Consider the following 27,422-nt stretch of genomic DNA (forward strand, 5'->3'; position numbering starts at 1 on the left):
TGTATACCCCCCCTACCTTGTCACAACACAACTGATTGGCGCAAAAGCATTAAGAAGGAAAGAAATTCCACAAATTAACTTTTAACAAGGCACACCTGTTAATTGAACTGCATTCCAGGTGACTACCTTACGAAGCTGGTTGAGGGAATGCCAAGAGTGTGCAAAGCTGTCATCAATGCAAAGGGTGGCTATTTGAAGAATCTCAAATATAAAAATATAGCCTCTTTGAACTCGTTACCTGTATAAAAGACACCTGTCCACACACTCAATCAAACAGACTCCAACCTCCATCCACAATGGCCAAGACCAGAGAGCTGTGTAAGGACATCAGGGATACAATTGTAGACCTGCACAAGGCTGGGATGGGCTACAGGACAATAGGCAATCAGCTTTGTGAGAAGGCATATGTGGTTTCCAGTTTGCATAAAGTCCAGTGAAGTTATTTGTGGTATCGGCGTGAGGGGGGATATAAATGGCCGTGGCTATAACCAAGGGAAATTCTCTTGGGAGATAATACGGTCTGCATTTGATTTTGAGGTATTCTAGGTCGGGTGAACATAAGGAATTGAGTTCCTGTATGTTACTAAACTTACACCATGAATCATGAAACACACACCTCCGCCCTTCTGCTTCCCGGAGAGATATGTATTCCTGTCTGCGCGATGAACTGAGAACCCATTTGGCTGGACAGATTTCAACAGAATATCCAGAGAGAGCCATGTTTCCGTGAAACAAAGTATGTTACAGAACCTGATGTCTCTCTGGATAGAAACCCTTGCCGCCGCTCTGATATCCAATAGTTTTTCCCGGCTGTATGTAATGATTTTCTGAGCTAATAATGTAAAAAATAACACATAAAACAACTAAATACCGCAAAAGTTTCCTAAGAGCTAGTCGCGAGGCCGCCATCTCCATCGGCACGATCACTTACTTACAGACACCAGATTGGCAGTAGAAAGGAGGCTGTTTCCCGCATGCTTCATCCCAACCATTGGCTGACTCAACCACTCCCCCACATGACCACAGGACCAGCACCGCTGTCAGATCTTCATTCCCACAGCCTTCATCACCGTCCCTGGAGTCTCTTCACTGTCTGATCTTAATTCCTACAGCTTTCATCACCGTCCCTGGTGTCTCTTCACTGTCTGATCTTCATTCCTACAGCCTTCATCACCGTCCCTGGAGTCTCTTCGCTGCACATCAGACAAGTTCTGAAGAGTTCCAGAAGCTGCGATTGAAACACGATGTACTTTATCTCCTTGTTAGGAGCAGAGTTTTCAGACTCTCTAAAATAATATTATTATTAAAATGTCAATACATCAACAGCGATGTAGCGTCTATGTCCAATAATGTGTAGCCAATAAGAAACCTGTCCCATTTTACTTGTCTATAATCTTAACAATGTTTAGAAATAGTCATTTGTGATGACTTACTGATGCTTCTAGTGTGCTGTCTCAATGAAGAGAGCTGTGTGCCCATGTGACACCATCCTTGATGTGGGGAAGAGTGTAGGGCAGGCACATCCTGTTCCTATTAAGACCTGACCAGCTGAGAGCAGGTGGACTCTCCTGTCAACATGAGGCTCCTGCTGCTGCCCTCAAAGACACATTGACAGATTTTTCACCTAGTTGTCTCGGGGATTCAAACCAGGGACCTTTCAGTTACTGGCCCAACACTCTTAACCGCTAGGCTACCTGCAGCAGGAGCCTCATGTTGAAAGGCGAGCCCACCTTTATTTTTCCCTCATTATTAAACATTCATATTGGCCTGTACAGCTAGCTAACTGGCTACAGATCAACCTATTGTGTGTATTGAACATTCCTATTGGACTGGACAGCTAGCTAACTGGCTACCGATCAACCTATTGTGTGTATTGAACATTCATATTGGACTGGACAGCCTTACCTATAGAGTAGCACCACCACCCATCAGCCAGTTCTCTTCTTGACGTCAAAGCCGCAGTGTATTGTTGCTATAGGAGTTTTTGATTAATAATCCTATTTATTTCAAGCCACACTAAGACGTCACCATACTATTCCTTTAAACCCCTACTCTGTAAGATAAATCATCAGAGTGGGTCACCAACTTAAATGTAAACAATGGAGCAAATGCATCACATGTAAACATCACTTGATTATCAGAGGGGTATACTACGAAGCCAGATAGAACTACTGAGACATTCCAAATCAGGCTTCATCCATATCATGAAGGTGGATGTTGATCCAACCATTTCAAAAGTAATGACCAGGCTGATGGAAACAGGATATGCGGGTACAATTGTATAAATGCCGACAGACAATTTGTTCGGTCGTTTTACATGGTGAGATCTTTGTGTCTGTAAAAATGTATAGGCGAGAAATGGCGGTGGAAACTCCTTTATGTGCAAATATTGATATAATAACCATCATATCGAAGTTAACTTGGAGTCATGCGATGATATGTTGTGTGGTCCTCCCACTACGACTTGGGAACCCATGCAGTTTATTAGCCTACAGATGAAGTAAGTTATGAACTTCTGTGGTAGAAATATTTGACTAATAGATAATCAACTCAAAAATATCTCTCAAGACACCGGAGCTTGTGAATTCAAGAATTACACTTTATTGCAAAACTAAGCCGAGCTTGCTCCATGGAACAACAACTGTCTCTCTTTGGCTTAGAGCTCCCTTTTATACACGCAAATGCATAATCATGTTACATAGCATATACAGTCCCTCCCCTTAGGGCAAATGATTAACTTATTTTAGTGCCACTCTACCCTTATCTTTCAACGTCCAGATGTCACCTGTAATTTACTCCAAAAGGTCATGGGCGCTTTTCCACAGGAAGCCTCTTCCCTAATCTCATTATATTGGTAGCAGACCCTTTCCCTAATCTCATTATATGGTTGCAGACCCTTTCTTTACAAATAATACACGTACATACATTAAGGCATTTATCATTTACCATCCTCCCTGGCCCTTGAGATTATGTGCATGTGGCCATGTGTCAGGTCATAGGGTCATAAGCAAAACAAATGATAACACTAGGTCCATTGTTACTCCAATCTCCACACAGCCATCACGAGGAGTTGTATCTCCATCACATGTCATTGACATACCCAGACCAGCTGCAGGGAGTTTATGAAAAACACATAAATGTCTCTGCTCTGTATTAACCCTTCAACTGGTTCTCAATCCATAAACATTTTAAGGCATATAGGTGTTCAATTCTACAACATATGTACTTGAAAATCATCCATATAATTCCCCCCTTTGGGACATTCCAATAATGTCCCAATAATACAAAGATTAATAACCCATATCACAAGTATTATAACAATCAAAATAATCAATATCCATATCTAATCAAGTAATTGCCATGTCAACATCACTAAGCATTAATATTAATAAGTTAGTCAGATCAGTCAGTCCACTTATAATTTATAATCATAATCAAATTAATTACCCAAAACAACTTTAGAATGACAATTCTTAATTAGTCACCTTTGTTCCATCATTCAAAGTTAAAACTCTCACCTTGGCACATATTGACACTGGCCGAATGTATATTTATATTATACTAATTCTAGCATTAACTTCCTCATAACGAGATTTACCACAGATCAGTACCCCAATGCATTGTCCAAATTACTATAAATTTAGTAGTGTATAATACCTCCTTAATCAACATACTACCTCAACTAACACTCCCTTCCTCTACCGGCACTCAATCTTCTGGCGTCTTCATTATGTTCTTCAGATAGCTTCATAGTTCATCTTGGATTGCCCATAGCAATGTCCCAATTCCAATGTCACACCTGAACCGCCACACCTCCACCATCATTCTGTTTTGTCCATGTGCAACCCAGTATACCCAAACTAGGAAGAACGTTGCATTTGCATAGACCTCTTTCCTCACATTTTTGAAAGAAAAGGCACAAAAGAGAAGGCAATTGATTGCTTTGATTTGATGCTGGATTCAGGTCTCCTGGCAGCGGTGGTGTCAGACAGGAACGTCTTTGTTGTTCCTCTTCAGCCGAGTAGAGGATTTTTGGTTTTTATTGAGGTTTACACCGTTCTGGGCCAAATGATCTCTGCAATGCATTACGACACCATCCGTAGCAACCTCAGGAAAGGACAGATCATAACAGTTCAGTTGAGTTAATTTCCAATCCAAAACATCCCTATTAACATTGTCTACATGACAAGTCATTATGTTTCACATTCTCCCTTGAATTCTCCCAAATTATATAACCCAATTGTTTTATTGTAACATTCCTATATTTTTGCTCATACTCTATTTGACATTCCTCTGGTGTTTCCCTTTCCTTGTTCCTATTCTAACAATTGCTTACACTTCTCTCCTCATCCTGGTTGATCATAAAATTGTTTATATCTAGGATTTCCTAAATATTACAAACATTCTGCTGGCCAATATGGTCTTTCCGAGTTCCTTATATGACAAAAGTTGTAGTTGAATCATAACACAGTCCTAGTAACTGCGAAGATTTTGAACTACTGTTCATTCTTTAAACGGAGATGTGGTGCATATTAGACTATTTTCTTTATTTAATTGTAATATAATATATTGTACTCATCTATATCAATCATTGTTTAACGGCTCCTTCAATTCCCTTTCTTCTGTATTTGGTATAGCTCTAACATATACAGGGTTTAATGCACTTTCCCAAGGAATAACTACTCCAATAACACTTCCCCCTGGAAATCTAACACCAAATACTACATCAAATTGTTTATCTAAGTCTTGGACTGTTCTCCTTATGTCTATGATTCACCTGTCTCTTTCTTTCATTATCTTAAGGTCACACTACCCCATGTGACTTCCCCATACTCTTTGTGCTGGTTTCTCACACACCAATAATATTTTAACCCTTGTATTCTAATAGTGATCCCTTCTGTGTCTTTTCCTTCTGCTCTTTATTATTATCAGTACTCCATTCCCCTTATTCTCAGGTAACAAGTCAAGTGTAGAGAAATCAATGATAAGGATATCTGGTGCGTCTTGGAGGTCTGGAATCTCTCGGTGGTCTGGAATCTCTCGGTGGTCTGGAATCTCTCGGCGGTCTGGAAGGTCTTGGAAGTCTCCTAGTCATCAGTTCCCTCACTCTGGTACAATGGTTTAGATGATACCCGATCACACTCCCCTCTATCCGTACCGCTGTTGGTGTATCTGGGACGATGATGTATGGTCACTTCAGTTGTTAACCTTCCCCCGTCACTAGGGTCTCCGGATCAGCCAGAGTCCCTCTCAATCTATCGACATCGGTCTGTGAAAAGTGTCCTTCAATCAGCCTACCCATAGGGAAGCTCAGAGTTACTGCTGCAAAGACACAAGCACAGACACACACAAAAGACAACAATGCTACCCAATGGCTGAGGTTGGAACACTCCTATAGTGGGAAACATGGATCTAAGTATCTGTCTCCACCACTTTTACCATCATTAAGGTAGCCAACAACACCTGGTACAGGCCCCTCCACATAGGGTCTTTCCAGCTCTTTCTTCTGTAGTATTTTGCCATCACATAGTCTCCAGGGCACAGAAAATACTCAGATTCTCCTACTCAGTTGGGCAGAGTTATCTTCACCCATGAAAAGAAAATCTTAAGAACATTGTTAGGTTAGGTGAGACACAGTATGCTACTTATGTCCTCTCATCCGTCAAGAGAAGCCTTGAAATTATGAAGCATACCTGCTTCCAGCTTGTTGTAGTCCACTTATTTCATGCCTCCTATCACAAAAACAAAAAAGATTTAACCTAACCCATAACACATTATTACTACTGCTCATATCCTTAATACACCTTGCATATTTAATAAAACATTAAAACCTCTGTAATCCCATGTCACGCTCGTCGTTAAGAGAGGAGGACCAAGGCGCAGCGTGATGAACGAACATGTTTATTTATCATTAGCGATAAACACGGACAGTAAACAAAAACAACAAACGACTCATAACGTCCTAGGTAACATAGACCAACACGGAACAAGAACCCACAAACACAAAGGGAAAAACAGACAGTTTAAATATGGCTCCCAATCAGAGACAACCAGCCACAGCTGACACTCGTTGCCTCTGATTGGGAGTCACTCAGGCCAACATAGAAATAAACAAACTAGAACTCCCAACATAGAATTACACCACATAGAACGAACACACCCTGGCTCAACATATAGAGTCCCAGCGCCAGGGTGTGACAGTACCCCCCCCTAAAGGCGCGGACTGCGACCGCGCCTCAACTAGAGCAAAACAGGGGAGGGCTGGGTGGGCATTCCTCCTCGGCGGCGGTTCTGGCTCCGGGCTTGCCCACCACCCTCCAATAATCCCCCCATAGCGCCCCTGGTCCAGTCTGGCCCCGCTGGCTGGAGCTGAACTGGACGTAGCAGGAGCGGTTAGCTTCAGCTCCGTAGTGGAACAGTTGACAGGTACCTCATTAGGCACCGGTGACCCAGGCACGGGTTGTGCCGGACTGACGATGCGCACCCCTGGCTTAGTGCGTGGAGCAGCAACAGGCCGGACCGGGCTGACGATACGCACCCCTGGCTTGGTGCGTGGAGCAGGAACAGACCGGACCGGGCTGACGATACGCACCCCTGGCTTGGTGCGTAGAACAGGAACGGGCCTTACCAGGCTGACGACTCGCACCCCTGGCTTGGTGCGTGGAGCAGCAACGGGCCGGACCGGGCTGACGATGCGCACCCCTGGCTTGGTGCGTGGAGCCGGAACGGGCCTCACCGGACTGACGACTCGCACCCCTGGCTTGGTGCGTGGAGCAGCAACGGGCCGGACCGGGCTGACGATTCGCACCCCTGGCTTGGTGCGTGGAGCAACAACGGGCTTTACCAGGCTGACGACTCGCACCCCTGGCTTGGTGCGAGTAGCAGGAACGGGCTGGACCAGGCTGACGACTCGCACCCCTGGCTTGGTGTGAGTAGCAGGAACGTTCTGGACCAGGCTGACGACTCGCACCCCTGGCTTGGTGCGAGTGGCGGGAACAGGCCGGACCGGGCTGGCGACGCGCACCGTAGGCTTGGTGCGAGTGGCAGGAACAGGCCGGGCCGGGCTGGCGACGCACACCGTAGGCTTGGTGCGAGTGGCAGGAACAGGCCGGGCCGGGCTGGCGACGCACACCGTAGGCTTGGTGCGAAGGGCAGGAACAGGCCGGGCCGGACTGGCGACGCACACCGTAGGCTTGGTGCGAAGGGCAGGAACAGGCCAGGCCGGGCTGGCGACGCACACCGTAGGCTTGGTGCGAGGGGCAGGAACAGGCCGGGCCGGGCTGGCGACGCGCACCGTACACTTGGTGCGAGGGGCCGTAACAGGCCGGACCGTACTGGGGACACACACCACTGGCTCTACCCCGGGATCTGGAACGGGCCGGACCGGACTGGTAACACACCCCAGTACCTCTCGCCGTGCCTCTAAACCTTCTTTCCCTACTTTGACCAGTGGCCCCCGTAACCTGGTGGCCTTCTGAAATGCCCCTTTTCTGCCTCCGTCAGCCCCGTCGTCCATGCCGTGTGCCCCCCCTAAATTTTTTTGGGGGTTGCCTCTCGTCCGTCCGACGACGATACAGATTACGCCGTTGCTCCTCTCTCCGTCGCGCCTCTACCGTCTCACACCATGGCCGGCGATCCATCCCGGCCAGGATTTCCTCCCAGGTCCAGGACCCCTGCCCGTCCAAAATCTGCTCCCACGTCCAGGCTGCATGCTCCTGGACACGCTGCTTGGTCCTTGTATGGTGGGTTCTTCTGTCACGCTCGTCGTTAAGAGAGGAGGACCAAGGCGCAGCGTGATGAACGAACATGTTTATTTATCATTAGCGATAAACACAGACAGTAAACAAAAACAACAAACGACTCGTAACGTCCTAGGTAACATAGACCAACACGGAACAAGAACCCACAAACACAAAGGGAAAAACAGACAGTTTAAATATGGCTCCCAATCAGAGACAACCAGCCACAGCTGACACTCATTGCCTCTGATTGGGAGTCACTCAGGCCAACATAGAAATAAACAAACTAGAACTCCCAACATAGAATTACACCACATAGAACGAACACACCCTGGCTCAACATATAGAGTCCCAGCGCCAGGGTGTGACATCCCAACTTCCCCCCTAGGACACATGCATCACATCGTGATTCATGTGTTCAAAAAACAAAACAACAACAATATTGCCTATTAAACCAAAAATAATAACTAAACTGAAAATGACAACCCTTGAGCATATATTTACTTAACTGTATCCCATAACACTATTCAAGGAATACCTCTCTTTCAGGACTAACTCTCTCACTTCTACCTTGTCCTGTTTGGACTAATATATATAAATATATAGAATTTTTTCCAAATTATAAACTTCTTCACAATTATCCTTATTTTATCTAACCCTCTAATACAGCATGCCTCTAGAATTTATAGTGCGGGTGATCAGGTCGCACTATAAAGCCAGGACAGATTTCAGAGGTCATTGAAATCATTCAATTAATTGTTTCATCCAATAGTATACTACTCATTAATAACCATCAAAACATTTCATAAATGTTGTATCCCGAGTGTACAGTAAGTACAGCTCTTTTCAAAATAAATCACACATATTTACTTATCACTCAGTAAATAAAACCCAAATTACATGCGTATGCCCCTTTAAGATATTTCACTTCCATCCTGTCAAAAAACCCAAAATAGAAATAAAAATCCTATACAGCTAACATTTCATACTAAGTAGTTTGTTTGTGGTTATTCGAACACCATATAGTAAAACAATAAACAAACAAAAATGGCCAGGCCTTATTTATTTTGGTAGCTCCCTATGACAACCTAAAAATAAAACTACTTAATTTTACTAACTAGTTCCACCCTAGCCTACAGACTTTTTTAACCCCCCAATAAAGAAATCCCCATGTTCCTGGAAGAGAAAGTATACATGTCGTTAACATATAATCAACAATCCAAAGATAGTAATTACACACAAAACATCATACATATATCCCCAGTCCTATCTCATCAACAATCATTAACCCCAGCATCGATTTAAAATTGTTTGATACGTCGTGTCCTACTTTACCCCTAACATAATATTATAGGAGACTCCCATCAATCCTTAAAAGAAAACTCCCACTTAGAAGACACTAGATAATAACACGTTTTATTAAGTTAACTACACCTTCCACTATAAACCTATAACCCCTTTTTAGTAATTTAAACGTCGCAAACTGTTGCATTTATGTTTTTTTTAAAAATATAAACTTATTTCATAATCCAAAACCCATAAAAAGATGTCTACTTAATCCATCAAGCCAACAGCAACAACTACCTCCCAAGGTTCAACGTACTATAAACAAATGATCGTTATCTGAAGTAATAAACAATCGTCATAACTCACTGCTGTTTAAACAAACTATATAATGTCATAATAAAATGATCAATTATCAAATATCGTTCCTTATTCAACTATCGAGACATGTTCTTCATTAGTAAATCGTCTCCACAAAGCAATACTACCTAATAACATATTCTCATTCTCCTAAATAGAAATAATTACTTCTATTAAACAATCCCATTCAACATCAAGTCAACCTGTCTCATCACCCAATTAACTTATTTTTTAAACCCTCTACAATATCTATCATACTCTACCGCTTATTTCCCTCATAACGGTACCTCAAAAGATGACAAATTATTTTATATTTATAGTAAAAACCAATAAAACATCCAATTCACCAATATGCAATTTTAATTACTATGTTATCCTATCCAACATGGATTGGTAGGACAACATCTTTCCTATAATGTTATCAATGAAACCAGTAATTCACATCAATAACATCAATGTAAAAGATTTGCTTTCTGTCCCCTACTGGATTCGAACCAGGGACCCTCTGCACACATCGACAACATTCACCATCGAAGCACCTTTACCCGTCGCTCCACCAATGCCACACAAAGCATCTACTTCCAGTTCATAGAGCAAGTGACGTCACCCAACGAAAACCGCACTAGCTCTCACCGCTAACTAGCTAGCAATTTCCTGCCGATAATAATAATAATAATAATAATATGCCATTTAGCAGACGCTTTTATCCAAAGCGACTTACAGTCATACAAAATACGCGATCCTTGTACACCTAACTTAACCCATAATGTTCCTTATAGCGTTCTCACGTTTCAGCAAGCCCCAATGTTTAACACCCACAGACAAAAATGGAAATTCTTCCATTTTTACTAGCAGACCTAATAAAACACTTTCAAACAGCGTTCTGCATTTACCTCTATCATAGGGTTTAAAAACGAACTTAACAACATTAACCATCCTAAATTGCCATAGTAACGTCATGTTTGGTTCAGTTGATCTATTACCATATAAGACATTCACTTCTCCATGCGTCGTAAACAAAGTAAGCCCTTTCTCCATCAGGCAGAAGCTTCAAACAACCTCAAATATATTTCCTTTCCTTACAGAAAGGCTATTTACTTGCAGGATTTCTTATTATTCTCATTCACACAGACGAGCAGCCACTTGTGCCCAAATGAATCAGACAGTTGAATGACTCACAGCTGCCAAAGCAACCCATTCACCATACGAGATGAGCAGACCTACTCTTATTTAACACTTTATCATAATTTTGAAGCCCTTGTGACTATTTAACCCGTTCACCTACTCAGGATGACCGGTGTTACTCCAATTTATGGTGTCACCTACGCCGGATGACCTAACTTTTTTTACCTGATCGACCCTACCTAATTTTTGGCATCACCACAACACAGGATGATGCCCTACCTACCCGAGCAGACCTCTTAACAATGAATTCCTCATTAGAGCGGTAACCGTAGGTAGCCACCTGCCCGTTCAGACCTCTGGAGTGCTAATTTTAGCTCTCCAAAGCGGTATCCACAGGATTTCTATTTATTTACATTTACATTTACATTTACGTCATTTAGCAGACGCTCTTATCCAGAGCGACTTACAAATTGGTGCATTCACCCTATAGCCAGTGGGTTAACCACTTTACAATATTTTTATATTTATTATTATTTTGTATTTTTACTGTTTTTATTTTAATAATTTTTTCATTTTTTATCTTTTTATTTATTTATAAAAAAAAATTTGGGGGGGGTAGAAGGATTACTTTATCCTATCCCAGGTATTCCTTAAAGAGGTGGGGTTTCAAATGTCTCCGGAAGGTGGTGAGTGACTCCGCTGTCCTGGCGTCGTGAGGGAACTTGTTCCACCATTGGGGTGCCAGAGCAGCGAACAGTTTTGACTGGGCTGAGCGGGAACTATGCTTCCACAGAGGAAGGGGAGCCAGCAGGCCAGAGGTGGATGAACGCAATGCCCTCGTTTGGGTGTAGGGACTGATCAGAGCCTGAAGGTACGGAGGTGCCGTTCCCCTCACTGCTCCATAGGCAAGCACCATGGTCTTGTAACGGATGCGAGCTTCAACTGGAAGCCAGTGGAGTGTGCGGAGGAGGGGGGTGACGTGAGAGAACTTGGGAAGGTTGAACACCAGACGGGCTGCGGCATTCTGGATGAGTTGTAGGGGTTTAATGGCACAGGCAGGGAGCCCGGCCAACAGCGAGTTGCAGTAATCCAGACGGGAGATGACAAGTGCCTGGATCAGGACCTGTGCCGCTTCCTGTGTAAGGCAGGGTCGTACTCTCCGAATGTTGTAGAGCATGAACCTGCAGGATCGGGTCACCGCCTTGATGTTAGCGGAGAACGACAGGGTGTTGTCCAGGGTCACGCCAAGGCTCTTCGCACTCTGGGAGGAGGACACAACAGAGTTGTCAACCGTGATGGCGAGATCATGGAACGGGCAGTCCTTCCCCGGGAGGAAGAGCAGCTCCGTCTTGCCAGGGTTCAGCTTGAGGTGGTGATCCGTCATCCATACTGATATGTCGGCCAGACATGCAGAGATGCGATTCGCCACCTGGTTATCAGAAGGGGGAAAGGAGAAGATTAGTTGTGTATCGTCAGCGTAGCAATGATAGGAGAGGCCATGTGAGGATATGACAGAGCCAAGTGACTTGGTGTATAGGGAGAAAAGGAGAGGGCCTAGAACTGAGCCCTGGGGGACACCAGTGGTGAGAGCACGTGGTGCGGAGACAGCTTCTCGCCACGCCACTTGGTAGGAGCGACCGGTCAGGTAGGACGCAATCCAGGAGTGAGCCACGCCGTAGATGCCCAGCTCGGAGAGGGTGGAGAGGAGGATCTGATGGTTCACAGTATCAAAGGCAGCAGACAGGTCTAGAAGGACAAGAGCAGAGGAGAGAGAGTTAGCTTTAGCAGTGCGGAGAGCCTCCGTGACACAGAGAAGAGCAGTCTCAGTTGAATGACCAGTCCTGAAACATGACTGGTTTGGATCAAGAAGGTCATTCTGAGAGAGATAGCAAGAGAGTTGACTAAAGACGGCACGCTCAATAGTTTTGGAAAGAAAAGAAAGAAGGGATACTGGTCTGTAGTTGTTGACATCAGTGGGATCGAGTGTTGGTTTTTTGAGAAGGGGTGCAACTCTCGCTCTCTTGAAGACGGAAGGGACATAGCCAGCGGTCAAGGATGAGTTGATCAGCGAGGTGAGGTAGGGGAGAAGGTCACTGGAGATGGTCTGGAGAAGAGAGGAGGGGATGGGGTCAAGCCCCCTAGGTGTTACCCTTCCTCAACACACCTGGACTTCTACTACGCTTTCTTAAGCGACCTGTAAATTCTGCCCTATTTTTTCTGTTACACTTCCTCAACACAGAAAAAGGAGCGGTATTACACAGGATTTCTGCCTACCTAAGCAGTCCTCAAGACGATTCACTTCCACGACACGTCTAAAGCGGTATCTGTAGGTCCCAAATTTAGCTAGCCACCTGCCCGTTCAGACCTCTGGAGTGCTAATTTTAGCTCTCCAAAGCGGTATCCACAGGATTTAACATGTTATTGTCTGATCGCTCAACCAGCTGGACAGCCACCCGTGCCGAAATGACTCAGACAAAGCGATCAGCAGGACGAATCTAATGAATCAAATGAATCTAATGAATCAAATGAATCGAATCAATTGAACAGAACGGTTCAGACAAACAACAGAGTGACATCGACATGTATTCTTAAATTCAAAAGCCCCTAGTCTCTAATTTTCTGGTTCTTAAATTTGGAGAGACCTACTTTGGTATTTCTGCTGCTGATGCCGTGCCCCGGATCGGACCACACAAACGTTATACTATATAAGTAAGAACTTGGCTTACCTTTTAAAAGCGGCCGCTTTTGTTTGTATGGTCCGTCCAAGCCGTTTCATAACTGCAGATGTACACCGACTCTGGCCCCTATTGTCAACTCCTGGCAAAGGCTCGCCAATTATGTCATATAAATATTTCACTCAAAAAGTAGTCAACTTAAAAATATTTCTCAAGAGACTGGAACTTGTGAATTTAGACTTTTATTATTTGCATAACAAAGCCGAGCTTGCTCCATGGAACAACAACTGTCTCTCTTTGGCTTAGAGCTCCATTTTATACACACAAATGCATAATCATGTTACATAGCATATACAGTCCCTCCCCTTAGGGCAAATGATTAACTTATTTTAGTGCCACTCTACCCTTATCTTTCAACGTCCAGATGTCACCTGTAATTTACTCCAAAAGGTCATGGGCGCTTTTCCACAGGAAGCCTCTTCCCTAATCTCATTATATTGGTAGCAGACCCTTTCCCTAATCTCATTATATGGTTGCAGACCCTTTCCCTAATCTCATTATATGGTTGCAGACCCTTTCTTTACAAATAATACACGTACATACATTAAGGCATTTATCATTTACCATCCTCCCTGGCCCTTGAGATTATGTGCATGTGGCCATGTGTCAGGTCATAGGGTCATAAGCAAAACAAATGATAACACTAGGTCCATTGTTACTCCAATCTCCACACAGCCTCCACGAGGCGTTGTATCTCCATCACATGTCATTGACATACCCAGACCAGCTGCAGGGAGTTTTTATGAAAAACACATAAATGTCTCTGCTCTGTATTAACCCTTCAACTGGTTCTCAATCCATAAACATTTTAAGGCATATAGGTGTTCAATTCTACAACATATGTACTTGAAAATCATCCATACTTCACAGGGTGGTGAAAGTGCACGTGATGAGCTTGATGCTCCGTTCCAATACATTTTGAGGGTCTTATTCTGGAGACATGATGCCTAGAGCTGTGGTCGGGAGAGGTTGTGTTTTCTCTAGCAGGAGGTAAGCAGGAGGTAAGCTTGGCTTCTTATATGGTGTTGAGTAAAGCTTAAACCATGCATTTGATCGTAGGTAGGTAGTTGTAGTTAGGTATTGTAGGTAGTTTATTTAGGTAGTTATTGTAGGTTTCCGTAGGTAATTATTGTAGGTAAGTATTGTTTACGGCGGAGCCCGGAGAAAGCACGAGGCTAGCTACATTTACATTTACATTTTAGTCATTTAGCAGATGCTCTTATCCAGAGCGACTTACAGTTAGTGAATGCATATTTTTTTATACTGGCCCCCCGTGGGAATCAAACCCACAACCCTGGCGTTGCAAACGCCATGCTCTATCAACTGAGCTACATCCCTACCGGCCATTCCCTCCCCTACCCTGGACGACGCTGGGCCAATTGTGCGCCACCCATGAGTCTCCCGGTCGCGGCCGGCTGCGACAGAGCCTGGATTCGAACCAGGATCTCTAGTGGCACAGTTAGCACTGCGATGCAGTGCCTTAGACCACTGCGCCACTCAGGAGTGGCGCTAGCTAGCGGGTAGCTACTGGTAACGTTTAGCAACGGTGGAGAGTTGTTTCCAATGTTAATGTGCTAGCTAGCCAACGTTTAATTATTGCTGCGTTATGAAAGGAACTAGACACGGACGCGAATTATCTGTTTAGTGTGTTAACACACTATTGGTAGTCTGTTGTAACCAAGTATTGGTGCTAAACGGTGTGTTATTGGATGCTAGCATGCTAGTTAGCTATGGTGTCATAGTTAGGCATCGTGGGCTGTTGTGGGTAGTTACTGTAGGTTGGCATTGTCTTCGGTGTAGCACGAAGCTAGCTAGCTAGCCGTTTTTCGAACAGAGTCAACACAGTAGCCATTGTGTGCTGTACTGTGGCAGCTAAATACAATATATTTGTGCTAAGCTAGCCAACGTTCAATTATTGCTGCGTTATGAAAGGAACTAGACACGGACACAAATTATCTGCTTAGTGTGTTAACACACTATTGGTGGTTTGTTGTGACCAAGTGTTGGTGCTAAACTGTGTGTTATTGGATGCTAGCATGCTAGTTAGCTATGGTGTCATAGTTAGCTAGCTGAATAAAGTGGGTTGAGTCTATTCCTTTAAACATTGAACCGCTGTGGTTCACAACAATTCTGATTTCTAAAGGTGGAAGTTGGGAGAGTTTTTGTTCGGGTGGTTCAGTGAAACAATTATAGTTTCTGAGGTGGAAGTTTTGGTGAGGGAGGCCCTGCTCTCTCCTTTCCCAGATGTTTAGTCCATTTCATTCCGATCTCCTCTGCATTATTGTAGCCATTTGCTACAGCCTGTCAACTATGCCTCTGCCTATCCCTGTTCTCTCCTCTCTGCACAGGCTACACAAACGCCTCACACCGCGTGGCTGCTGCCTCTCTAACCTGGTGGTCCCTGCACGCACCCCACACCTGGAGTTCCAGGTCTCAGGCAGCCTCTGGAACTGCCGTTCTGCTGCCAACAAAGCTGACTTCATCCCAGCCTATGCTAACCTCCAGTCCCTCGACTTCCTGGCGCTGACGGAAACATGGATTACCACTGAAAACACTGCTACTCCTACTGCTCTCTCCTCGTCTGACCATGTGTTCTCGCATACCCCGAGAGCATCTGGTCAGAGGGGTGGTGGCACAGGAATCCTCATCTCTCCCAAGTGGACATTCTCAATTTTTCCCCTAACCCACCTGTCTATCTCCTCATTTGAATTCCATGCTGTCACAGTCACTAGCCCATTTAAGCTTAATATCCTTGTCATCTATCGCCCTCCAGGTTCCCTTGGAGAGTTCATCAATGAGCTTGACGCCTTGATAAGTTCCTTTCCTGAGGATGGCTCACCCCTCACAGTTTTGGGGGATTTCAACCTCCCTATGTCCACATTTGACTCATTTCTCTCTGCCTCCTTCTTTCCACTCCTCTCCTCTTTTGACCTCACCCTCTCACCGTCCCCCCCTACTCACAAGGCAGGCAATACGCTTGACCTCATCTTTACTAGATGCTGCTCTTCTACTAATCTCACTGCAACTCCCCTCCATGTCTCCGACCACTACTTTGTTTCCTTTTCTCTCTCGCTCTCCTCCAACACTACTCACTCTGCCCCTACACAGATGGTAATGCGCCGCCGCAACCTTCGCTCTCTCTCTCCCACTACTCTCTCCTCTTCCATCCTATCATCTCTTCCCTCTGCTCAATCCTTCTCCCTCCAATCTCCTGATTCTGCCTCCTCAACCCTCCTCTCCTCCCTTTCTGCATCCTTTGACTCTCTGTGTCCCCTATCCTCCCGGCCGGCTCGGTCCTCCCCTCCAGCTCCGTGGCTTGATGACTCATTGCGAGCTCACAGAACAGAGCTCCGGGCAGCGGAGCGGAAATGGAAGAAAACTAAACTCCCTGCCGACCTGGCATCTTTTCACTCCCTCCTCTCTACATTTTCTTCATCTGTTTCTGCTGCTAAGGCCACTTTCTACCACTCTAAATTCCAAGCATCTGCCTCTAACCCTAGGAAGCTCTTTGCCACATTTCCTTCCTCCTGAATCCCCCCCTCCCCTCCTCCTCTCTCTCTGTGGATGACTTCGTCAACCACTTTGAAAAGAAGGTTGACGACATCCGATCCTCGTTTGTTAAGTCTAATGACACTGCTGGTCCTACTCACACTGCCCTACCCTATGCTTTGACTTCTTTCTCCCCTCTCTCTCCAGATAAAATCCTGCGACTTGTGACTGCAGGCCGCCCAACAACCTGCCCGCTTGACCCCATCCCCTCCTCTCTTCTCCAGACCATCTCCGGTGACCTTCTCCCCTACCTCACCTCGCTGATCAACTCATCCTTGACCGCTGGCCATGTCCCTTCCGTCTTCAAGAGAGCGAGAGTTGCTCCCCTTCTCAAAAAACCAACACTCGATCCCACTGATGTCAACAACTACAGACCAGTATCCCTTCTTTCTTTTCTTTCCAAAACTATTGAGCGTGCCGTCTTTAGCCAACTCTCCTGCTATCTCTCTCAGAATGACCTTCTTGATCCAAACCAGTCAGGTTTCAGGACTGGTCATTCAACTGAGACTGCTCTTCTCTGTGTCACGGAGGCTCTCCGCACTGCTAAAGCTAACTCTCTCTCCTCTGCTCTTGTCCTTCTAGACCTGTCTGCTGCCTTTGATACTGTGAACCATCAGATCCTCCTCTCCACCCTCTCCGAGCTGGGCATCTCCGGCGTGGCCCACTCCTGGATTGCGTCCTACCTGACCGGTCGCTCCTACCAAGTGGCGTGGCGAGAAGCTGTCTCCGCACCACGTGCTCTCACCACTGGTGTCCCCCAGGGCTCAGTTCTAGGCCCTCTCCTTTTCTCCCTATACACCAAGTCACTTGGCTCTGTCATATCCTCACATGGCCTCTCCTATCATTGCTACGCTGACGATACACAACTAATCTTCTCCTTTCCCCCTTCTGATAACCAGGTGGCGAATCGCATCTCTGCATGTCTGGCAGACATATCAGTATGGATGACGGATCACCACCTCAAGCTGAACCCTGGCAAGACGGAGCTGCTCTTCCTCCCGGGGAAGGACTGCCCGTTCCATGATCTCGCCATCACGGTTGACAACTCCGTTGTGTCCTCCTCCCAGAGTGCGAAGAGCCTTGGCGTGACCCTGGACAACACCCTGTCGTTCTCCGCTAACATCAAGGCGGTGACCCGCTCCTGCAGGTTCATGCTCTACAACATTCGGAGAGTACGACCCTGCCTTACACAGGAAGCGGCACAGGTCCTAATCCAGGCACTTGTCATCTCCCGTCTGGATTACTGCAACTCGCTGTTGGCTGGCCTCCCTGCCTGTGCCATTAAACCCCTACAACTCATCCAGAACGCCGCAGCCCGTCTGGTGTTCAACCTTCCCAAGTTCTCTCACGTCACCCCCCTCCTCCGCACACTCCACTGGCTTCCAGTTGAAGCTTGCATCCGTTACAAGACCATGGTGCTTGCCTATGGAGCAGTGAGGGGAACGGCACCTCTGTACCTTCGGGCTCTGATCAGTCCCTACACCCAAACGAGGGCATTGCGTTCATCCACCTCTGGCCTGCTGGCTCCCCTTCCTCTGCGGAAGCATAGTTCCCGCTCAGCCCAGTCAAAACTGTTCGCTGCTCTGGCACCCCAATGGTGGAACAAGCTCCCTCACGACGCCAGGACAGCGGAGTCACTCACCACCTTCCGGAGACATTTGAAACCCCACCTCTTTAAGGAATACCTGGGATAGGATAAAGTAATCCTTCTACCCCCCCCCCCCCCCCCCCCCAAAAAAAAAATTTGTAAAGTGGTTATCCCACTGGCTATAGGGTGAATGCACCAATTTGTGAGTCGCTCTGGATAAGAGCGTCTGCTAAATGACGTAAATGTGCCCTTGAGCAAGGCACTTAACCCTAATTGCTCCTGTAAGTCGCTCTGGATAAGAGCGTCTGCTAAATGACTAAAATGTTTTAAAAAATGTAATGTAATGATGCTTGGTTGCCATTTGACATACAGTGAGGGAAAAAAGTATTTGATCCCCTGCTAATTTTGTACGTTTGCCCATTGACAAAGAAATGATCAGTCTATAATTTTAATGGTAGGTTTATTTGAACAGTGAGAGACAGAATAACAACAACAAAAACCAGAAAAACGCAGGTCAAAAATGTTATAAATTGATTTGCATTTTAATGAGGGAAATAAGTATTTGACCCCTTCTCAATCAGAGAGATTTCTGGCTCCCAGGTATCTTTTATACAGGTAACGAGCTGAGATTAGGAGCACACTCTTAAAGGGAGTGCTCCTAATCTCAGTTTGTTACCTGTATAAAAGACACCTGTCCACAGAAGCAATCAATCAATCAGATTCCAAACTCTCCACCATGGCCAAGACCAAAGAGCTCTCCAAGGATGTCAGGGACAAGATTGTAGACCTACACAAGGCTGGAATGGGCTACAAGACCATCGCCAAGCAGCTTGGTGAGAAGGTGACAACAGTTGGTGCGATTATTCGCAAATGGAAGAAACACAAAATAACTCTGCCTGGGGCTCCATGCAAGATCTCACCTCGTGGAGTTGCAATGATCATGAGAACGGTGAGGAATCAGCCCATAACTTCATGGGAGGATCTTGTCAATGATCTCAAGGCAGCTGGGACCATAGTCACCAAGAAAACAATTGGTAACACACTACGCCGTGAAGGACTGAAATCCTGCAGCGCCCGCAAGGTCCCTCTGCTCAAGAAAGCACATATACAGGGCCGTCTGAAGTTTGCCAATGAACATCTGAATGATTCAGAGGAGAACTGGGTGAAAGTGTTGTGGTCAAATGAGACCAAAATCGAGCTCTTTGGAATCAACTCAACTTGCCGTGTTTGGAGGGGGAGGAATGCTGCCTATGACCCCAAGAACACCATCCCCACCGTCAAACATGGAGGTGGAAACATTATGCTTAGGGGGTGTTTTTCTGCTAAGGGGACAGGACAACTTCACCGCATCAAAGGGACGATGGACAGGGCCATGTACCATCAAATCTTGGATGAGAACCTCCTTCCCTCAGCCAGGGCATTGAAAATGGGTCTTGGATGGGTATTCCAGCATGACAATGACCCAAAACACACGGCCAAGGCAACAAAGGAGTGGCTCAAGAAGAAGCACATTAAGGTCCTGGAGTGGCCTAGCCAGTCTCCAGACCTTAATCCCATAGAAAATCTGTGGAGGGAGCTGAAGGTTCGAGTTGCCAAACGTCAGCCTCGAAACCTTAATGACTTGGAGAAGATCTGCAAAGAGGAGTGGAACAAAATCCCTACTGAGATGTGTGCAAACCTGGTGGCCAACTACAAGAAACGTCTGACCTCTGTGATTGCCAACAAGGGTTTTGCCACCAAGTACTAAGTCATGTTTTGCGGAGGGGTCAAATACTTATTTCCCTCATTAAAATGCAAATGTCACCCGTCATTGGATTTAGATTGCCAGGTCAGTAAAAAAATAAATATGTTGATGGCTTTTTGCAAATCCAATCAGTTTTCCACATTGATCTAAAATCATCACATGGATTATTTTTGTTGAAATGATGTGGAAACAACGTTTATTCAACCAGTGGGAGGCTTGTAAATGCCCCCAGGAAAGTCGAACGAGGAACTCTTCATTGAGACAATGATGAAACAGCAATCTGTGGGCGAGTTGTGGTGGATATTATAAAATAAGGATCTGCTGGAGTCTAAGTCAAACCAAGATTCTTTATTTCTGAGCTCAGAGAGAATAACAGAGTTCCACAGTGCAGTGTAGACAGTATGAATTCCAAAGCATTGGGTGATGAGCACATATCTTTATAGTTTCCTGTTCCTGGGCGGGACTTTATTTATACAAGAACGCAGGTGCAAGCTGGTTTGCAACACAGAATGATACTCCCAAGAACAGGAGATTATAATAGGACAGTTTCACAAGGTTAGTCACATACTCAGTTATGTGGACACATACAATAAAAATGTTACATTACAGAGTCAGAGAACATTTACAGTGGGGAAAAAAGTATTTAGTCAGCCACCAAATTGTGCAAGTTCTGATGAGAGAGGCCTGTAATTTTCATCATAGGTACACGTCAACTATGACAGACAAAATGAGATTTTTTTTCTCCAGAAAATCACATTGTATGATTTTTAATGAATTTATTTGCAAATTATGGTGGAAAATAAGTATTTGGTCAATAACAAAAGTTTCTCAATACTTTGTTATATACCCTTTGTTGGCAATGACACAGGTCAAACGTTTTCTGTAAGTCTTCACAAGGTTTTCACACACTGTTGCTGGTATTTTGGCCCATTCCTCCATGCAGATCTCCTCTAAAGCAGTGATGTTTTGGGGCTGTCGCTGGGCAACACAGACTTTCAACTCCCTCCAAAGATTTTCTATGGGGTTGAGATCTGGAGACTGGCTAGGCCACTCCAGGACCTTGAAATGCTTCTTACGAAGCCACTCCTTCGTTGCCCGGGCGGTGTGTTTGGGATCATTGTCATGCTGAAAGACCCAGCCACGTTTCATCTTCAATGCCCTTGCTGAAGGAAGGAGGTTTTCACTCAAAATCTCATGATACATGGCCCCATTCATTCTTTCCTTTACACGGATCAGTCGTCCTGGTCCCTTTGCAGAAAAACAGCCCCAAAGCATGATGTTTCCACCCCCATGCTTCACAGTAGGTATGGTGTTCTTTGGATGCAACTCAGCATTCTTTGTCCTCCAAACACGACGAGTTGAGTTTTTACCAAAAAGTTCTATTTTGGTTTCATCTGACCATATGACATTCTACCAATCCTCTTCTGGATTATCCAAATGCACTCTAGCAAACTTCAGATGGGCCTGGACATGTACTGGCTTAAGCAAGGGGACACGTCTGGCACTGCAGGATTTGAGTCCCTGGCGGCGTAGTGTGTTACTGATGGTAGGCTTTGTTACTTTGGTCCCAGCTCTCTGCAGGTCAGTCTTCCATTTCCTAATAATTGCTCCCACAGTTGATTTGTTCAAACCAAGCTGCTTACCTATTGCAGATTCAGTCTTCCCAGCCTGGTGCAGGTCTACAATTTTGTTTCTGGTGTTCTTTGACAGCTCTTTGGTCTTGGCCATACTGGAGTTTGGAGTGTGACTGTTTGAGGTTGTGGACAGGTGTCTTTTATACTGATAACAAGTTCAAACAGGTGCCATTAATACAGGTAACGAGTGGAGGACAGAGGAGCCTCTTAAAGAAGAAGTTACAGGTCTGTGAGGGCCAGAAATCTTGCTTGTTTGTAGGTGACCAAATACTTATTTTCCACCATAATTTGCAAATAAATTCATTAAAAATCCTACAATGTGATTTTCTGGATTTTTTCCTTCTCAATTTGTCTGTCATAGTTGACGTGTACCTATGATGAAAATTACAGGCCTCTCTCATCTTTTTAAGTGGGAGAACTTTCACAATTGGTGGCTGACTAAATACTCTTTTCCCCCACTGTATTTCATGAAATCATCAGTGGGCCAACAATGTAAACAATGGAGCAAATGCATCACATCCAAATATAATTTGATTATCTGTGGAGCTGGAGGAATGACACACCCAGATAAACACACACATAGTCAGTTTAAAAAAGGACCATTTAAACACATGGAATCTGATCTACTCTATATTCAAACTGACAAACTCTATGTTCAATTCATGTTTTCTAATAAAAACATACAAATAAATGTTTAAGTATACTTTGTATAAACACATTTCATATGGTATAAACAAGTAAAGACACAATCTCAGTCAGTCAACAATATAAGACAATGGGAGCAATGTGTATGTCCTCTGATGAACTTTAAGTCAATGTGATGTGAAATATCAATTTACACACTAGGAGAAGTAAGGCTTCTTCTCTCCTGTGTGGATTCTCACATGACTTTTAAGTGACTGTGATGAGTAATATGTCTTCTGTGTGTGTCCGCTCATGAGCTTCCATGTTTTCTAACCGGTTAAAACTCTTTCCACAATGGGAGCAGTGGTAAGGCTTCTCCACTGTGTGTACTTTCTGATGAGATTTCAGGTAGTCTAACAGTTTAAAACTCTTTCCACAATGGGAGCAGTGGTAAGGCTTCTCCACTGTGTGTACTTTCTGATGAGATTTCAGGTAGTCTAACAGTTTAAAACTCTTTCCACACTGGGAGCAATGGAAAGGCTTCTCCTCTTTGTGTATTTGCTCATGAGCTTTCATGTTTCCTAAGTGGTTAAAACTCTTTCCACACTGGGTGCAATGGTGTAGCTTCGCTCCTGTGTGTGCCTTCTCATGTATTTTCAGGGTCTGTAAACGGACAAAACTCTTTCCACAATGGGAGCAGTGGTAAGGATTCTCCACTGTGTGTATTTGCTGATGAGATTTCAGGTAGTCTAACCGTTTAAAACTCTTTCCACACTGGGCGCAATGGTGTGGCTTCGCTCCTGTGTGTGCCTTCTCATGTATTTTCAGGGTCTGTAAACGGATAAAACTCTTTCCACAATGGGAGCAGTGGTAAGGCTTCTCCACTGTGTGTATTTGCTGATGAGATTTCAGGTAGTCTAACCGTTTAAAACTCTTTCCACATTGGGAGCAATGGAAAGGCTTCTCCTCTTTGTGTATTTTCTCATGAGCTTTCAGGTAGTCTAACCGGTTAAAACTCTTTCCACACTGGGAGCAATGGAAAGGCTTCTCCCCTTTGTGTGTCTTCTCATGTCTTTTCAGGTTTCCTAAATTGACAAACCTAGTTCCACACTGGGAGCAGAGGTGTCGTCTTGCTGGTTTGGACGTCTCTGGTTCCTCCGACTTTGGTTTTTCTCCTGCCAAAGACAGTGTTTATTTAAAGAGAGACCTGAATGAAACCTCCACTTGATAAAACCAAATTGCTATGACATTTAATCCAAATCAGATCCCTCAATAACCTGAGGACAGTTTTGAAACATTTCACCAATTAAAACAATCTTGGCGTGATTTCAAAACAAATGATGTTGTAGAGCTTCCTGGTAATTACTGATACATTTTTATTCATTCTGTTTTATAAGTCAGAACACAAAAAACTAGACAGTTCTAGGACACTCAAGACACAGACATCTCTGGATTCCTATCGTGCAGGTGGTTGTAAATGTATAACCTTAATAGCTGTATGATACAGAATGAGACCTACACATTTCCTTAAACCTAAAATAAGTAATGAAGTAATGTTGTGTGGAAGTCCCAAACTTTATTTTTTTACATTGGAGACAGACACAAAGCACATCAGTAACATCTCCCCGTTGTCGAAAGAGTCCGACACTGCTGTTTAAATGGCAATTCTTCTGATTTAGACTATCACTAATGTCATGATATTTTGGATAAAGTCAAAAAGAATGTGAAATATTTTGTTCCTAAAAATATAAACGCAACATGTAAAGTGTTGGTCCCATGTTTCATGAGCTGAAATAAAAGATCCCAGAAATCCAAGAGCACTAAAGCTTATTTCTCTCAAATCTTGTGCACAAATTTGTTTACATACTTGTTAGTGAACATTTCTCCTTTGCCAAGATAATCCATCCACCTGACAAGTGTGGCATATCAAGAAGCTGATTAAACAGCATGATCATTACAAGGGTGCATCTTGTGCTGGGGACAATAAAAAGCCATTAAAATATGCAGTTGTGTCACACAATGCCACAGATGTCTCAAGTTTTGAGGGAGTGTGCAATTGGCATGCTGACTGCAGGAATATCCACAGGAGATGTAACTCCGTCTTTTTAGAGAATTTGGCAGTGCATCCAACCGGCCTCACAACCGCAGACCACGTATAACAACGCCAGCCCAGGACCTCCATATCGTCTGAGACCAGCCATCCCGACAGCTGATGAAACTGAGGAGTATTTCTCTCTGTAATACAGCCCTTTTTGTGGGGGAAAAAATGTATTCTGATTGGCTGGGCCTGCCTCCCAAGTGGGTGGGCTTATGCCCTCCCAGGCCCACCAATGGCTGCGCCCCCTGCCCAGTCATGTTAAGTCCATAGATTAGTGCCTAATGAATTTATTTACATTGACTGATTTGCTTATATCAAGGCTGCCCAACCCCCCTCTTCCTGGAGATGTATCGTCCTGTGGGTTATCAGTCCAGCTCTAATTTAACACACCTGATTCTACTTATTAGCTGCTCAACAAAACCTTAACAAGCTGAATCAGATATGCTAAATTAGAGTTGGACTGAAAACCTACAGGAAGAGGGTTGGGCAGCCCTGGCTTATATGAACTGTAAATCGTTGAAATTGTTGCGTTTATATTTTTGTTTAGGTTTTAGAACACCTACTTATTCAAGGGTCTTTCTTTATTTTGACTATTTCCTACATTGTAGAATATAAGTGAAGACATCAAAACTATGAAATAATACATATGGAATCATGTAGTAACCAAAAAAGTGTTAAACAAATATATTATATAGAAATAGGGAGAACAAGTATTTGATACATTGCCGGTTTTGCAGGTTTTCCTACTTACAAAGCATGTAGAGGTCTGTAATTTCTATCATAGGTACACTTCAACTGTGAGAGACGGAATCTAAAACAAATCCAGAAAATCACATTGTATGACTTTTAAGTAATTCATTTGCATTTTATTGCATGACATAAGTATTTAATACATCAGAAAAGCAGAACTTAATATTTGGTACAGAAACCTTTGTTTGCAATTACAGAGATCATGCGTTTCCTTTAGGTCTTGACCAGGTTTGCACACACTGCAGCAGGGATTTTGGCCCACTCCTCCATACAGACCTTCTCCAGATCCTTCAGGTTTCGGGGCTGTCGCTGGGCAATACAGACTTTCAGCTCCCTCCAAAAGATGTTCTATTGGGTTCAGGTCTGGAGACTGGCTAGGCCACTCCAGGACCTTGAGATGCTTCTTAGTTGCCCTGGCTGTGTGTTTCGGGTCGTTGTCATGCTGGAAGACCCAGCCACGACCCATCTTCAATGCTCTTACTGAGGGAAGGAGATTGTTGGCCAAGATCTCGCGATACATGTTCCCATCCATCCTCCCCGCAATACGGTGCAGTCGTCCTGCAAGCATCCCCAAAGAATGATGTTTCCACCTCCATGCTTCACGGTTGGGATGGTGTTCTTGGGGTTGTACTCATCCTTCTTCTTCCTCCAAACACGGCGAGTGGAGTTTAGACCAAAAAGCTATATTTTTGTCTCATCAGACCACATGACCTTCTCCCATTCCTCCTCTGGATCATCCAGATGGTCATTGGCAGACGGCCTGGACATACGCTGGCTTGAGCAGGGGGACCTTGCGTGCGCTGCAGGATTTTAATCCATGACGGCGTAGTGTGTTACTAATGGTTTTCTTTGAGACTGTGGTCCCAGCTCTCTTCAGATCATTGACCAGGTCCTGCCGTGTAGTTCTAGGCTGATCCCTCACCTTCCTCATGATCATTGATGCCCCACGAGGTGAGATCTTGCATGGAACCCCAGACCGAGGGTGATTGACCGTCATCTTGAACTTCTTCCATTTTCTAATAATTGCGCCAACAGTTGTTGCCTTCTCACCAAGCTGCTTGCCTATTGTCCTGTAGCCCATCACAGCCTTGTGCAGGTCTACAATTTTATCCCTGATGTCCTTACACAGCTCTCTGGGCTTGGCCATTGTGGAGAGGTTGGAGTCTGTTTGATTGAGTGTGTGGACAGGTGTCTTTTATACAGGTAATGAGTTCAAACAGGTGCAGTTAATACAGGTAATGAGTGGAGAACAGGAGGGCTTCTTAAAGAAAAACTAACTGGTCTGTGAGAGCCGGAATTCTTACTGGTTGGTAGGTGATCAAATACTTATGTCATGCAATAAAATGCAAATTAATTACTTAAAAATCATACAATGTGGTTTTCTGGATTTTTGTTTTAGATTCCGTCTCTCACAGTTGAAGTGTACCTATGATAGAAATTACAGACCTCTACATGCTTTGTAAGTAAGAAAACCTGCAAAATCGGCAGTGTATCAAATACTTGTTCTCCCCACTGTATTTGAGATTCTTCAAATAGCCACCCTTTGCCTTGATGACAGCTTTGCACACTATTGGCATTCTCTCAACCAGCTTCATGAGGTAGTCACCTGAAATGCATTTAAATTAACAGGTGTGCCTTCTTAAAAGTTGATTTGTGCAATTTATTTCCTTCTTAATACGTTTGAGCAAATCAGTTGTGTTGTGACAAGGTAGGGGGGGTATACAGAAGACAGCCCAAGTCCATATTACGGCAAGAACAGCTCAAATAAGCAAAGAGAAACGACAGTCCATCATTACTTTAAGACATGAAGGTCAGTCAATACGGAAATTTCAATAACTTTGAAAGTTTCTTCAAGTGCAGTCACAAAAACCATCAAGTGCTATGATGAAACTGTCTCTCATGAGGCCCGCCAAAGGAATGGAAGACCCAGTGTTACCTCTGCTGCAGAGGAAAGGTTAATTAGAGTTACCAGCCTCAGAAATTGCAGCCCAAATAAAATGCTTCACAGAGTTCAAGTAACAGACACATCTCAACAGCAACTGTTCAGAGGAGACTGTTTGAATCACACCGTCATTGTCGAATTGCTGCAAAGAAACCACTACTAAAGGACACCAATAAGAAGAAGAGACTTGCTTGGGCCAAGAAACACGAGCAATGGACATTAGACCTGTGGAAATGTGTCCTTTGGTCTG

The 27,422-nt window shown here is 44.5% G+C and overlaps 1 protein-coding gene across 1 annotated transcript in view; it reads right to left on the minus strand.

Annotated features, from left to right (window-relative positions):
- Window positions 1–1,138: 1,138 nt before the first annotated feature.
- LOC311115983 (uncharacterized protein) overlaps window positions 1,139–27,422 on the minus strand; it is a gene marked incomplete at its 3' end in the record, with an annotated part of 32,036 nt that continues 5,752 nt past the window's right edge. Inside the window, exons 5-6 of the mRNA XM_084191099.1 lie at window positions 23,305–23,557; window positions 1,139–1,286 (exon numbers count right to left, since the gene is read on the minus strand). Of these exons, the coding sequence (XP_084047225.1) occupies window positions 1,139–1,286; window positions 23,305–23,557 (401 nt within the window). The remainder of the gene's footprint in view (window positions 1,287–23,304; window positions 23,558–27,422) is intronic.

Source organism: Coregonus lavaretus (assembly GCF_964263955.1).
Source record: "Coregonus lavaretus genome assembly, contig: HAP1_SCAFFOLD_1463, whole genome shotgun sequence".
Lineage (NCBI taxonomy): Eukaryota > Metazoa > Chordata > Actinopteri > Salmoniformes > Salmonidae > Coregonus > Coregonus lavaretus.